The sequence below is a fragment of the Rhinolophus ferrumequinum genome, chromosome 26 (assembly GCF_004115265.2).
Source record: "Rhinolophus ferrumequinum isolate MPI-CBG mRhiFer1 chromosome 26, mRhiFer1_v1.p, whole genome shotgun sequence".
Taxonomy (NCBI): Eukaryota; Metazoa; Chordata; class Mammalia; order Chiroptera; family Rhinolophidae; genus Rhinolophus; species Rhinolophus ferrumequinum.
In genome coordinates, this window is record NC_046309.1 from 10,060,354 (window position 1) to 10,074,912 (window position 14,559).

General features: G+C 34.6%; 1 protein-coding gene across 3 annotated transcripts in view; it reads right to left on the reverse strand.

Annotated features, from left to right (window-relative positions):
* UBN2 (ubinuclein 2) overlaps positions 1-14,559 on the reverse strand; it is an 81,839-nt gene that overhangs the window by 47,360 nt on the left and 19,920 nt on the right. For all 3 annotated transcript variants that reach the window (XM_033098592.1, XM_033098589.1, XM_033098591.1), the window contains exons 4-7: positions 13,216-13,353; positions 12,307-12,410; positions 10,250-10,748; positions 2,156-2,226 (exon numbers count right to left, since the gene is read on the reverse strand). In XM_033098592.1, the coding sequence (XP_032954483.1) occupies positions 2,156-2,226; positions 10,250-10,748; positions 12,307-12,410; positions 13,216-13,353 (812 nt within the window). The remainder of the gene's footprint in view (positions 1-2,155; positions 2,227-10,249; positions 10,749-12,306; positions 12,411-13,215; positions 13,354-14,559) is intronic.

Consider the following 14,559-nt stretch of genomic DNA (forward strand, 5'->3'; position numbering starts at 1 on the left):
AAAAATTGTTTGAGATTTTCCCCACCCGTCAAGAGAGGAAGGAAAAGCTGTGGCTTAGGATCAATCCTTTCACTTTGTTAACTTTCCTTTATTTCAGAGACAGAGAGTGAGAGACATGAATTGATAAGCCCGTTTATATTGAGATTCAAAAGTCACTACTCACTCCTGAGCTCCTTACAGGAGCCTCTCACGATGAAATGGCAGAGAGGTCTCATTACAAGTGTCCGGTAGGATTGGTAGTACCTGCCTAGAGCACTTGTTGAGCAGAACTGTCAGGATAAATTGGAATCATAGGCCGAGTGTCAAGATTTTACTAGTAGCAAAGGCTATTTGAGGTAAAGGAGGAAATAGGGGAGGAGATCAAGCCAGCATGTTGTATGTTTTGATCCATGTCAAATCCGATTAGGCAAAAAGTAAAAGGGTTCCCTGTTCCAAACTCATCTCTTTTCCTCCCCAGCATAAGGAAGCAACGATGAGACAGAGCCAAGACACACCTGGTTAACTTCATGGGAATAACTAACCCAAATAATCATGTACCATATGCCCCCTGAAGATGAACTCAGCCCAGAGCAATAAGGAAGGTTTGTTTAGAAAAGCGGAAAAGCAGGCTGGGGGCATAAGAAAGTGACTAAAAGGGGAAAAAAATCAATTGCACACTAGGGCTTATACAATTGGAGGTATATTCTGTGAAATAAAAAGTAGATGGGCTCCAAAATAACTAGAGGATTTCTTTTAAGATAGACATGGCAGGATAACAGACAAGCCTGTTAATGGAATGCTGATATTCTGCTTATTTGAGATGTTATGTTCCACGGATGGTCTTTTGATTCTCCCAGGGGAAAAATAGTTGTTCCCTCTTACAGAAGAGTAAAATAAAAAAGAACTGTCTCAGTCTCAGGAAAAGGACCTGATCTAGTAAACTTAGGGCTTTCAAGTGGAAAGAAAAAGAAGAGCTAGTCAGATCCCTGATTATGGAATCTGGGACAGCACTGATGAGTAATGGTTATTTGTTTATTGAATCTGGGGTTTTAAGGGAGATAGGTAAAAGGAGCTGGCGCAGACAGGAAGCATTTATTTGCCTTGCTTTCAGGCAGACAGAATCAATCTGAATCTCCCTGGCTAAAATACAGAAGAATGGGAACAAGGAATTCACCATATTAGCAGCATACTAGGTTAATGTTTCATGAGTCCATGGGCATCAAAAACATAATTTAAGTATTCCAGGATAATGAGAGACTGCAATTAATTAAAACAGTTATCAGAACCAAACAAACCAATCGGTCCGTTATAGTTCATGATGAACTATCTCCATTCTATATTTAAAAGACAGAAATCATAGTATTAGAAACATTGCTTTCCTGTTTCTTCCTATATGATGCTACTGAACCACCATTATTTTCATCAGGAGTAAAATTTGCTGCTTTCCCCAGGATCACTTCTTTTTTGCCCAGTTCTGCCTGCAGCCAATTATATACTTAATTTCTATAACCAATGGTCAAAATTTATAAGCCAATAGGTTTATAAGTACATCTTATTAGACCACAATCTTAGAATCTGCAGCTTCATTAGTATCACACTTTAAGAGTGAAAATTACCACTAATTTAAATACAACCTATATCACATATGAGCCTTCACCCTCTCCTTCCCAATCTAACTTCTGTTTTTTATCCACAATGGACTCCTTCCTACCCTACAAGCATGATTTCTTCATTAAATATACTTCCTATTTGGCTATAAATGTTTGTATGTATTATAATTAACTCCACTAGATACCACTGGAATTATTTTTCCCAAATCTGAAAAGTAAATGGAAAATTATACCTAATTTAATGTAAACACTCAGAACTGTCTCAGAAGGATATTTTCATATAAGCTGACAAGAAATACATTTAAATCTAGAATACTACTCAACCTATGCAGTGGTTGTTGGCTCTGGCAGTTATAATATTGGAAGCTCTGATTATCCTAAGGGCTCCTGGAGAACGATACATGCAGAAGTACAATCCCGCTGAGAGGCTGACAAGGTAGCCCTAATGCATGAGATGAGCCGACCACTCAGTATTTGTATCTTAAAGGCGTACTATATTTTTAAATGAATTCTTAAGGTTTAAATAATTTTTAAGTTTTTTTTAATCAAAGAAGAAAATTACTTACTCCAGAAGAATATTATTCATATCCTGTGTAAAGAATTTTTTCCTTCCTTCTTCATCAAAAAGTTTGGCAGCCTAGAGAAACATAAGATTGGCAATATAACTCTCAATAAATACATTATTTGTTTCCATATCTATTTACTAAAGAATAAACACCCTACCTCACTTTTAATCCTCTTAAAACCTGGCATTTAAAGTAGCCAATTAAAGAATGCTATAACAAATTTAGCATGCATTGAATTCTTTCCCATTATGCTTGTATTTAATTTTTCTCAATCTTTCTAAATTTACAAAATTATACATACAAGACTTTTTAGTGCTTTGGGTGTCTTGTGCTGTGATCTCCACGGTAACAGAAAGCAGATGTCTCACTTTCTCCAGACATTATTGTCTATAATGTGTCTGATATGTTGTATTTTATACACATTACCATGTTCAATACTCAAAACGGCCGATGACAATGGTATTATAACATAACCCCCATTTTACAAACAAGGACCCTAAATCTTACAGAGCTTTCACGATGCGCCCTAAAACCGCACTGCTAGTAAGTGGTGGGTGGGCCCAGGACTCAGACTGGAAGCTTTCTGACTTCAATTGTACAACACTGACGCCCGTACAAAGATACTCAGCTGACTGCAGCCAATCTGGGTTCTACCTAATTACATAGTGACAATGGCAAAATTAGCCAAGGTTATTATCAACAGGTAAACAAAAATTAATCCAATGAGTAGAAGGATAATATCTTCCAACTGACAAGAAATAAGGAGTGTACAAACCAAGTTACTCTTTGGTCTTTTGATTCTCCCAGGGAAAAAAAATAGTTGTTCCCTCTTACAGAAGAGTAAAACAAAAAAGAATTATCAGCTCACCAGAAACTAAGAGTGTACAAACCAAGACACTCTACCATAAGCAAATTTTACTGGGGAAATAACAAAAGATAGTTTATCCTAAGAGCCACCAGATGTAAAAATTAAAGAAATCTGATCCAATACTCTGAGGAAGCCACATACTGCCTGTCAATCTACCAAGTTATTTGACAATTTTACATGCTGTAAATAGATAAGGAAGTTTCTGAGATGTACCTCAGTGCTTCTTAGAAGGGGTAAAGCCTGGGTATGTGTAGAGGGCAGAAATATAGGAAGAAAGCTAGAAGGAAAACTAAACTTCAAGAAAGAGAATAAAAAAAGTCAAGAGGTTGAAGGGTGGAAGAATGTTACAAAGTGAGAAAAGAGCAACAAGAAGAAACGCCTTATCAAACATGAGCATTTCAGACAAGGATGAACTCTCATCTCCTGAAGAAAAAAACACCTCACATTTCAAAGAAAAAATACGGAAAATGCATAGACATCAGGTAAGTGAAATGAATCTTCTTATTGATAATAACCTACTAAGCAGTAATATTAATCCTGACATGGCTACTACAGAGATGATAGCTTTTGATATATGAGATATGACAGTTTACAAGATTGAAACACACTCATTACTAATTTTTTTAATTTTATTAAATGAGAATGAAAGGCATAAAACACAGCAAAGTGCAAGCTATGGGGCTTGATAGTCCTGCCTTTAATCTTCATTTTGAATCATGGCTCAGCCACTTAAAAATTATGTGGCCTTGGGCAAATCACTTAACCTTTTGAACCTTAGTTCCCTCACCTATTAAATGTAAGAATACTACCTACCTCACATTGTTGGAAGACTAGACCACAGGGCACGTGAAGCATACTGAACCAAGCCAGGGCACTGTCTCCTGAAGGCTAAATAGTGCCTTGTAAAGTGTGGGACACAGCAACACTGCACTCAATACACGGTATAGGTTTTTGCTAAATAAACAGTAGCTATTATTATTAATTACATCCTGAAACACCTGTATCACATCACTAGCACTTTTTAAAACCCTGAAAGATTTTAGGGGCAAGGCGACATGGGTACAGCAAAAAGCACATGCTTCAGAGTCAGGTGAGCCTCGTGTTTAAGTTTGGGCTGACCAGTTGTGTGGACTTGACCAAGCTATTTAACTTAAGTTTCTTAACTGTGAAAAGGAAACAATACCTACACTTCATTCTTGGAGTCTTTGATAAGATTAAATAAAAAATCTACTCGATGAACAAAACTATAGATTGTATACTTTTCAAAAAATAAGTGCAGAAAATAGCAAAAGCATAGAAACAAAGGAGAGGGAGGGAGCAATAAAACAGAATATTAAAAATGACAGAATAAAGATCAATTATATCCTTAAAACAACTGTAAGACAAAATCATTTGCTAAAAGAAAAAAGACTCAGAAGATCAATAAACGAATTTCTGCTTACATGCTATCTATAAGAAAAAGAGCTAAAATAAAGGAAGTCAAAAACTTTGCAAGTGAATGATGAGAAAAGCTATACCATGCAAAAATAAAGAAAAAGGAGTCACCAACAAAATGAGACAAACCTGAATTGAAGATGAAATGCATCAATAGCACAAAAAGGGTCACCTTCAAATTATAACCATCACAACAAAGATCTAGCCATCAAGAATCTTAACAGCCAAACAACACAGGTTGGAAATAAACAAAGCAAAAACTATGGTAAACACAAGTTATTACCTAAGACACATTGACAACGAGATACTTTAATATACTTCTTTAAGTCCTGGACTAATGAAGCACAATAAAATAAGTAAAAATATAGAACTAATTAACAAGTTGGGACCTCAGAAGAAACACTAGAAAACACAGAAACTAGGAATGAGAAATAAAATCCTAGGACCAGTTGTTGGCAAAATTAGATAAATCTTGCACTTCCCTAATCAGACATTTAAAATTCAGAAAGAGTTAAGAGAAATCAATACAACAGAGATGATTAATAAATTTTAAAATGTGATTTAAATGGATTACTGTAATCCTAGGAGAAAGAAGCAAGTTGTAGAATAGTCCATATATTATAACCCTATGAAGAATTATCTTTAATAATAATATAACGTTTGCAAATGCATGGATTAAAATACAGAAAAATAAACAGTAGTTTAATAGTGGTCATCTCTGCTGGGCGTGGGATTATCAAATAGGAAATCTTTCCCTAAGTATGAAATACATTTTTTTAAAAATACATTTTTATATTGTGTATTTTATTTTTATACTAAAAAAGAGGACTAAAATAATGCATGAGTTTAAACATGCTAAAGTAACCAAAAAGGGTATTTTAAACTAGGTTTGGCATATTTTAAGTGAAAATAATATTTTGCTGAGATTAAATGGAAAAGCGTGATAACATTTATCTAGTTAAACAGAAGAAGACTATGAATCCAGGTTGATCTGGAGAGGGATACGACATGCTAAAACCTCAACTCTTAAGTTTGTCCTAGTAGGAACACAATGCATGCTTCCCAAAGCTGATTAGCTGGTAAAATCAGTCACATTTCTGCAATGTACCTGCTCCTACCTTCCATCTATTTTGCTTACATGATTATGTAAGCCAATAAATATTGTATTTATAAAAACTATGCAGAAGAATGTTTATAAAGCAAAGTGAAATAATAAAACAATCAATTGTACCCATTATAATTATGTATATAATAAATTATATCGCTATTTAAATGCAAAGGTCTATGCTATCAGTTGATTTCTTAGCAGAACTTTTACAGTCCAGAAGGGAGGAAGAGCAAGATAGGCACCTACAACCTAGAATATTATACCTGGCAAGGTTATCATTCAGAATTGAAGGAGAGATAAATATATTCCCAGACAAGCAAAAACTAAAGGAGTTAATCACCACTAAACCAACTTTACAAGAAATGTTAAAGGGTCTTCTTTATGCAGAAAAGGCCATAACCAGAAATAATAGAGGGGAAAAAAATCTCAGAGGTAAAGGCAAATATAGAATTACCACAGTGGATCGATCAGCCACTTAAAAACCTAATACAAAGGTTAAAAGACAAAAGTAGCAAAATTAACCGTAACTGTAATAAATAATCAAGAGATACACAAAACAAAAAATATATATAAAATATAACATCAAAAACACAAAGTGTGGAGGGTGGAGTGAAAATGTAGAGCTTTTAGATTGTGTTTAAACTTGAACAGCTTAAAGTAAGACTGCTATAGACGTAGATGGATATATATTATCCTCATAGTAACCATAAACCAAAACAATTACCAAAAATACACACAAAAAAAGAGAGAGAGAAAAGAACCCAAACAAAATAAACCAGCGAACCAAATGCAAAGAGACAGAGAAGAAGGAACAGAGAATTACAAAACCACCAAAAAACAACCAAATGCCAAGAAATAAATACCTGTCAATAATTATTTTAAATGTAAATGGACTAAATGTTCCACTCAAAAGCCGGAGTGGCTGAATGGATTAAAAAACATGACGCATCTATACGCTGCCTACAAGAGACTCACTTCACATTGACAGACACACAGAGACTGAAAGTGAAGGGATTGAAAAAGATACTGCATAAAAATAGAAAAAAAAAGAAAGGGGTAGCAATACTTGTATCAGACAAAATAGACTTTAAAATAAAGTTTGTAAAAAGAGACAAGGAGGACTTTATATAAAGAGAAATGGTCAATCCAAGAAGACATAATAATTGTAAATATCTGTGCAACTAACACAGAACACAGCAATACATAAAGCAAATATTAATGAACCTAAAGAAAGAAAGTAACAGCAATAGAATAATAGTAGGGGACTTTAATACCCCTATAACATCATTGGACAATCATCCAGATGGAAAATTAACAAGGAAATAATGACCTTAATGTCATATTATACAAGACTGAATTAACAGACATTTATAGAACTTTTAATCCAAAAACCGCAGAGTACACAATTTTTTCAAGTAACATGTGATCTTCAAGACTTAATCACATATTAGGCTACAAAACAAGTCTCAATAAATTCAAGAAGACTGAAATCATATTAAGCATTTTTTTCTGACCACAGTGGTATGAAACTAGAAATCCACTATGGGAACAAGACTGAAAAAAACATAAACATGTGAGATTAAACAACATGCTACAACAACAACAAATGGATTAAAGAGGAAATTCAGAAATACTTTGATACAAATGAAAATACAGCTCCCCAAAATTTATGGGAGGCAGCAAAAGCAGTTAATTCTAAGACGGATATTCAAAGCTATAGAGGCCTACCTCAAGAAACATCCAAAATAAACAACTTAATTTTACACCTAAAGGAACTAGAAAAAGAACAAACAAAACCCAAAATAGAAGAAAGGAAATAATAAAGATCAGAGCAGACATAAACAAAATAGAGTTTCAAAAACAATAGAAAAGATTGATGAAACCAACAGCTACTTCTTTGAAAGAATAATCAAAATCAACAAACCTTTAGCCGATTCATCAAGAAAAGAAAGAGCCAGAAATGAAAAAGGAGAGGTCACAACAGACAACATAGAAACACAAAGAATCATTAAAGAATACTGGGAACACTTACATGCCAACAAATTGGACAACCTACAAGAAATGAATAAATTTCTACAAACATACAACCTTTCAATACTGAACAAGGAAGAAACAGCAAATCTAAATAGACTAATTACTAGCAACAACATTGAAGCTGTAATAAAAAAGGAAAGAAAAAAGGAAGGAAGGAAGGAAGGAAAGAAGGAAGGAAGGAAACCTCCCTACAAATAAAAGTCCAGGAGCAGACAGTTTCATAGATAAATTCTACCAAACATTTAAAGAAAAATTAATACCTATCTATCTCAAAGTATTCCAAAAAATTGAAGAGGAACACTTGCGAACTCATTCTAAAAGGCTAGCATTACCTGATACCAAAAGGCTAGCATTACCTAATAACAAAATTAGACAAAGACACTAAAGGAAAGAAAATTACAGGCCAATATTCATGAGGAACATAGATTCAAAAATTCTCAACAAAATCCTACTAAACCGAATTCAACAATATATTAAAAAGATTACACACCATGATCAAGCAGGATTCATCACAGGGATGCAAGGAAGGTTCAATATCTGCAAATCAACTGTAACATGATACACCACATCAACTAACCCAAGGATAAAAATCATATGATCATCTCAGTAGATGCAGAAAAAGCATCTAACAAAATTCAACATCCATTCATGATGAAAACTCCAAAAAAAGTAGGTATGGAGGGAACTTACCTCAACATAATAAAGGCTATATATGACAAACCCACAGCTAACAACATACTCAATGGTGAAAAGCTGGAAGCTTTTCCTCTATGATCAGGCACAAGATAAGGATGCCCACTCTCAGCACTTTATTCAACATAGTATTGAAAGTCCTAGCCACAGAAATAAGACAAGAAAAAGAAATCAAAGGCATCCAAACTGGAAAGAAAAAAGAACTAAGAAAAAAGAAAAAGTCTTTTCAATAACTGATGATGGGAAAACTGGAGAGATACATGCAAAAAAAAAAAAATGAAACTGGACCATTCTCTTACACCATATACAAAATTAAACTCAAAATGGATTAGAGTCAAATGTAAGACCTGAAACCATAAAACTTCTACAAGAAAAGATAGAAAGTGAACTCTTTGACATCAGTCCTAGTAATATCCTTTTGGATATGTCCTCTCCAGCAAGGAAAACAAAAGAAAAAGTAAACAAATGGGACTTAATCAAATTAAAAAAGCTTCTGGGGACCAGCCTGGTGGCTCAGGTGATTGGAGCTCGGGCTCTTAACCATAAGGTTGCTGACCCCCGCAAGGGATGGTGGGCTGCGCCCCCTGCAACTAACAATGGCAACTGGACCTGGAGCTGAACTGCGCCCTCCACAACTACGACTGAAAGGACAACAACTTGACTTGGAAAAAATCCTGTTAGGATACACTGTTCCCCAGTAAAGTCCTGTTCTCCTTGCACCACCCCCCCCAAAAGCTTCCGCACAGTGTAGGATACCATCAACAAAATTAAAACATAATGTACTGAATGGGAAAATATATTCTCAAATGATATATCCAATAAGGGGTTAATATCCAAAATATATAAGGAACTCATACAACTCAGTAACAAAAATATAAACCAATCAAAGAATGGGCAGAGGAGATAAATAGACACTTCTCTAAAGAAGACACATAGATGGCCAACAGACATATGAAAAGATGCTCAACATCAGTAATCATCAGGAAAATGCAAATTAAAACCACAGTGAGATACCACCTCACACCTGTTAGAATGGTTTATCAAAAAGTCAATAAACAAGTGTTGGTGAGGATGGGGAGAAAAGGGAACCTTCATGCACTGTGGGTGGGAGTGTAAACTGGTGCAGCCACTATGGACAACAGTATGAAGATTCCTCAAAAAATTAAATTAGAAGTACCATATGACTCAGTGATTCCACTTTTGGGTATTTATCCGAAGACATTCAAAACACTAATTCACAAAGATAAATGCACCCCTATGTTCACTGTGGCATTATTCACAATAGCCAAGATATGGAAGCAACCTAGGTATCCATGAATATATCAATTAATGTATATACACACACATACGAATTCATACATACACAATTACTCAGCAATTAAAAGGGATGAAATCTTGACATTTACGACAACATGGATGGACACAGAGTGTATTATGTTAAGTGGAACAAGTCAGACAAAGACAGATATCCTATGATTTCACTTATGGGTATATGTGGAGTCTAAAACAAACAAAAACAAATGAACAAACAAAACAAAAACAGACTCACAGAAATAGAGATCAAACTGATGGCTTCCAGAGGGGAGGGAGGTGGAGGGACAGGTGAAAAAGATGGAGGGGGATACAGTCAATAACAATGTGATAACTTTGCACAGGGACAGATGATTCCTAGACTTAGTGTGGTGACCCCTTCATAAAGTACAGAAATGTTGAATCACTATATTGTACACCTGAAGATAACATATACCAACTATACTTAAATATGTAAATATAAATATAATAAACAAAAAACAAATGCCTATATATATAGGCTTTAGAGTCAAGGAGTAAAAGGAAATTAAAAGTTTGTTGTTTTCCTGAGTATTGGGATCGTGGGTTATTATTTTTATCTTTAAAAAAACATTTATTGTTATATCTGTGCAGCAAATAAAAAAGTAAGGAGCATTATTCCACTTACTACACGGAGGTCTTCAATACGTTTTTCAAGGAGGACCGGTAGACCCTCTGGGAGTGTAGGTACCACCTTGGGCATAACCTGAGAGGCATAGGTTGGCTGGGTGGTGTTTCCATTTTCTCCCCCTGACTCAGAGAGGGGGCTACCATCAGAAGCAGCATCCAGTAATCTGTCAAAGTCGATATCATCTAGCATCTTTAGGGCACTTTCAGCTTCCTGAAACAGTTCACGTTCATTGCTAACAAAAATGGGGAGGTCCGGATCAGCACTGTTCAGGTTTAAGTCTGAGACGTCATTTCCCAACGCTACAGCAGTGGAGGGGGGTTTATTCAGAGCAGTGGTCATTAAGTTCACGGGGACTTTGGCGGGGACTTTCGGGTTAGACTCCTTATCTAACGCGTCCTTCTCTTTCTGAAATTTTCTTATCATGGCAGCTAGAGAAAGAGAATCTTTGTAACGTTTCTTCTTTTTTTCAGATTTGTGTGAATTTAGAGCCACAACTCTGTGAAGAAAAAAGTAATCAGTTAGGCGATGTATGATTTGAAACATTAAAGACCCATGGAAACAAGTACGCACGGATTATTAAAACAATCATGTGACAGGTGGGAGAGCAAATTTCTTATTAAATTATACTTTTAAAATAGCGTCTTCATCATTATCTAGATTGTCACTTATGAAAGGTAAATAGGTAAACGGACATTTGAGTGAAGAAAATGAAAGGAATAAAGTCAACAGAAAGAAACAAAGCTGAATATAGCTCAGGTTTATTCAGCTTAACTTACTATTCTTTTGGGAATGTTCACATTCTTTAGCACATCTATAAAGCAGTCACCTAAAGAATTAACTAAAGCAAGAAATGTACTTTTGCTGAAAACAGTTGCCTTACAACCGGTGAAGCCCATACACAGTACACCTTCAAACTTGTAACCCAGGTGGCTTATGCTGCAAACTGCCAATGAAATATAAAATCCTCTTATCAATCTGCGAGCCTTCATTCATCACTACGACCCTACCTTCTGATCATTTTTCACTTTCCATTCTATGAACAGCTGTGTGAAGCAATCAGGGAGAGATGAAATCTTTTCTAAATTCCGTGGCTTATGTGCTTCTATGTGCATTACAGAACCTAAAAGATTATCAGCACCTTGAGGGCAGTTCCATGTTTCACTACTGATATACATCCAAACCAGAACAGTGCCTGGTTTACAATAGGTATTCAATAAATATTTGCGGAATAAGTTATAAATTTGAGAAAATGATAAATTCAATAAAAGGCATTACTTATAGTTTCTGCTCCCAAAGAAGCTTACTTGTAAATAATAAAACATTTAAAATAACACTTAGTAGTATGTATGTTTTTCTTAATAATTTCTTAACGACTCAAGGATCACTATAATCTCATACTCAGAAGGGGATAAATATCTCCCTACATTAAACTTTTGGATACTGACAGCCCAAAATTTACATGTGTTTCCCCTGCTCGGGAGGAGAGGGATATCCAGCTTCTTACAAGTTTCTGTACCTTAGTTTTTCAAAAAAAGCCTTAGAGGCAGGGGAAATTGGTAGTTTTATGAATGCATGATACAAACATTTTATTCTTATGATTTAAAGTTTTTGAGATCTTGTACTTGGTTTTTAGAGGCAATATCATTAGCTAAAGTCACAAGTGTTAAGGATAGCTAAATAAAATATTTTGTTTTAGATTAAAACAAACAATAAATTGTTTACATAGACTGCCAATCCTCAATCCCCAGACATCTAAGTGTAGTTTTAGTAGGAAAAGATTAAAATGATTTGTTCAATGTTGTTACCTTTACAAACTGGTTCTTGTTGGTAAAAGTTGTAATAAGCAAAATACTTAATGAACCAATTTGCAAATCTGATCTAATACACTGTCTCGATTAAGACAACAAAGACTTCTTACTAATAAAAAAATATTAAAATATAAGTTAGTAGGTCACTGATATTTACAAAGTGTATTAAATTAGACCCAGCTAAGCTAAATTATTTAATGTGAATAATATTATGACACTGGTTCTCTTATGTTTAATTTCACGTACCCCAGTTGTTTCGGTACTTTTTTCCTTGGCTTCTTCTCCTTTTCCCCTTCCTCTTTCCGCTTTCGCTTCTTCATCTCAATATCGTCTTCTTTTATTTTGGGAATCTGCAAAATGATATAAGAATGCATCACTTATCTAAGTACTGATGCTTTTCTCTGATGTTAGCAATCCAGCATCCAGGGCAGTATTTTTTTCTCAAATTTCAGTCAGCATTAGAACTGCTTGCTAAAAATGCAGATTCTTGGGGTCCAGGAGTACTCCCACCCTTAGTTTTGATTCAGCTATCTGCAATTTTTAACAAACATTTTGGTGATTCTGGTACAAGTATGTTTTTGGACCATACCTCACAAAACACTTATCTAAGGACACATTCTCTATTTCCCAAACTATATATATATTCTATAGAATTTGCTTTACAAATCACATCTTAGGAAAGGTAAAGGCTATTAACACTCATTTCTAATAGTGTCGCCTCTCTTTGGAGAGAAAAAGAACATCTTCTGTCTTTAAGCAGATTTTTCCCTAGAGAGGAACACTAAAGGATTGGTGGTGAAATTTTTTGAGGCCTTGCTTGAGCAAGGCTACAAAAAACAAAAGAAACCCCAGTCATTTCTATACCAAGTTTTAACATGTCCTAGAAACTTAACTATAGCCCAGAAACAGATTATTAGACCAGATTTGGAGAGAGAAGTTTTAAAAGAAAACATAATTCTACTATGATATAAATATCAACTTGCCCATATCTACATAATTTTACTTTAAAGCATGTAATTAACTACAGATTCATTAAACAACTGTTAGCATTTTTCTTTTCCTTATATTCACAGTGTAAAGCACAAGTTAAAATTCAAAAAGTATATTCTATTAATGGAATGCTCTCATTACTGTTGCAATGCTGAATAAACTCACTTTGGGTGGCTTGTGCTTTTGGTTGTCTGTAGTATCATCTTCTTCAGTATCTGAAGCTTGGCGAAACTGAAGAGTGCCAGTGTTGATATAAAAGCCTCCATATTTTGTTGTTAGAGAAGCAGGAACTAATTCATCATACTAGATTTAAAAAAAGAAGTTTTCAGATATAGCTTATTATCTTTAATTCTATAAATATATCGAAGAAATTCAATTACCATGTCAGCATCTTCCTTAAATCCTACCTGCAAAACTGACTGCAATGAGAATGTTTGTAGAATGAATTTAGAAAAAGTTAATATCTGGAAGAAAAATAAGTTCTGATCATTCAGTGTTTATTAGAAAGGCATTTCTGGAATAATGAAGCAAATTCTAAATATATTAGCTGCTGAGAAAAATTTAAGTAAGGACCACTGCTACTGTTCTTAATGACAAATGATTGTAAAGAGAAATTGAAACAAATTAAAACAGATGATTAAATGTCCAAATAACAAATTTCATTTCCTACTTTATCAGTATATAATTTTATTCATAAGGAGATTGTAAAAAAATAAAGTATTTCTTCTGTCTTAGCTCTAAGCTTTTAAGTGGCAAAATTTTAAAACATTTGAAAGAAGAACAACATGTATGTGTTTTGAGGGAAGGAGAAAAAGAATTGCCCAGTTCAGGAGGCACACACGGCGGCCCAAGATGAGCTACACACTTTGCTTGGAGCAAGACATTCAAACTGCCTAAATCAGACTGAAGGGCTGACCTGGAATACCCCTTAAAGCTGAATGTCCTCGAAGCACGGATTTTAAAATTTATCATTATCTCACTTAATGAGGATGAACAACATGCAACCATTAAATGAAGGTCAATCTTAACCAAATGAAGGTGTTTATAGTAGGAGAGAAAAAAGAAATTATTTGTCTAATAGAAGCAAGATACCTGCTATCTGGGGTCCCCAGAACTCTACGTAAGGGTTCTTCATATTATATAATTAGTGTTTAAGAAATTCAGATTTTTAAAGACAAATCTTTGCCATGGGCAAGAAATATACATAACATACTAGTTACTGCAAGAATATTAAGGCTAAGTACAGAAGTTGTGATTTTTAACCTGCATCCTTTTAAAATATATTCAGAATGGAAAAAGAAATACCTGGTTCAATCATATTAAATAAAAAAGAAATGAAGAAAGAAAAAAAGAAAAAGGCTTGAACTCCTTCTTGCTCCACTTCATGGGCTACTATAAAGCTCTACAGGCAAGACCTTCAAAAAGGGTCCAGTACCATCTGCAAGTAAAGGAGCGATGAGAAGAGTAAAGGATTAAAACTAAAAAGACTTTGTAGTAATTATTTTGAAA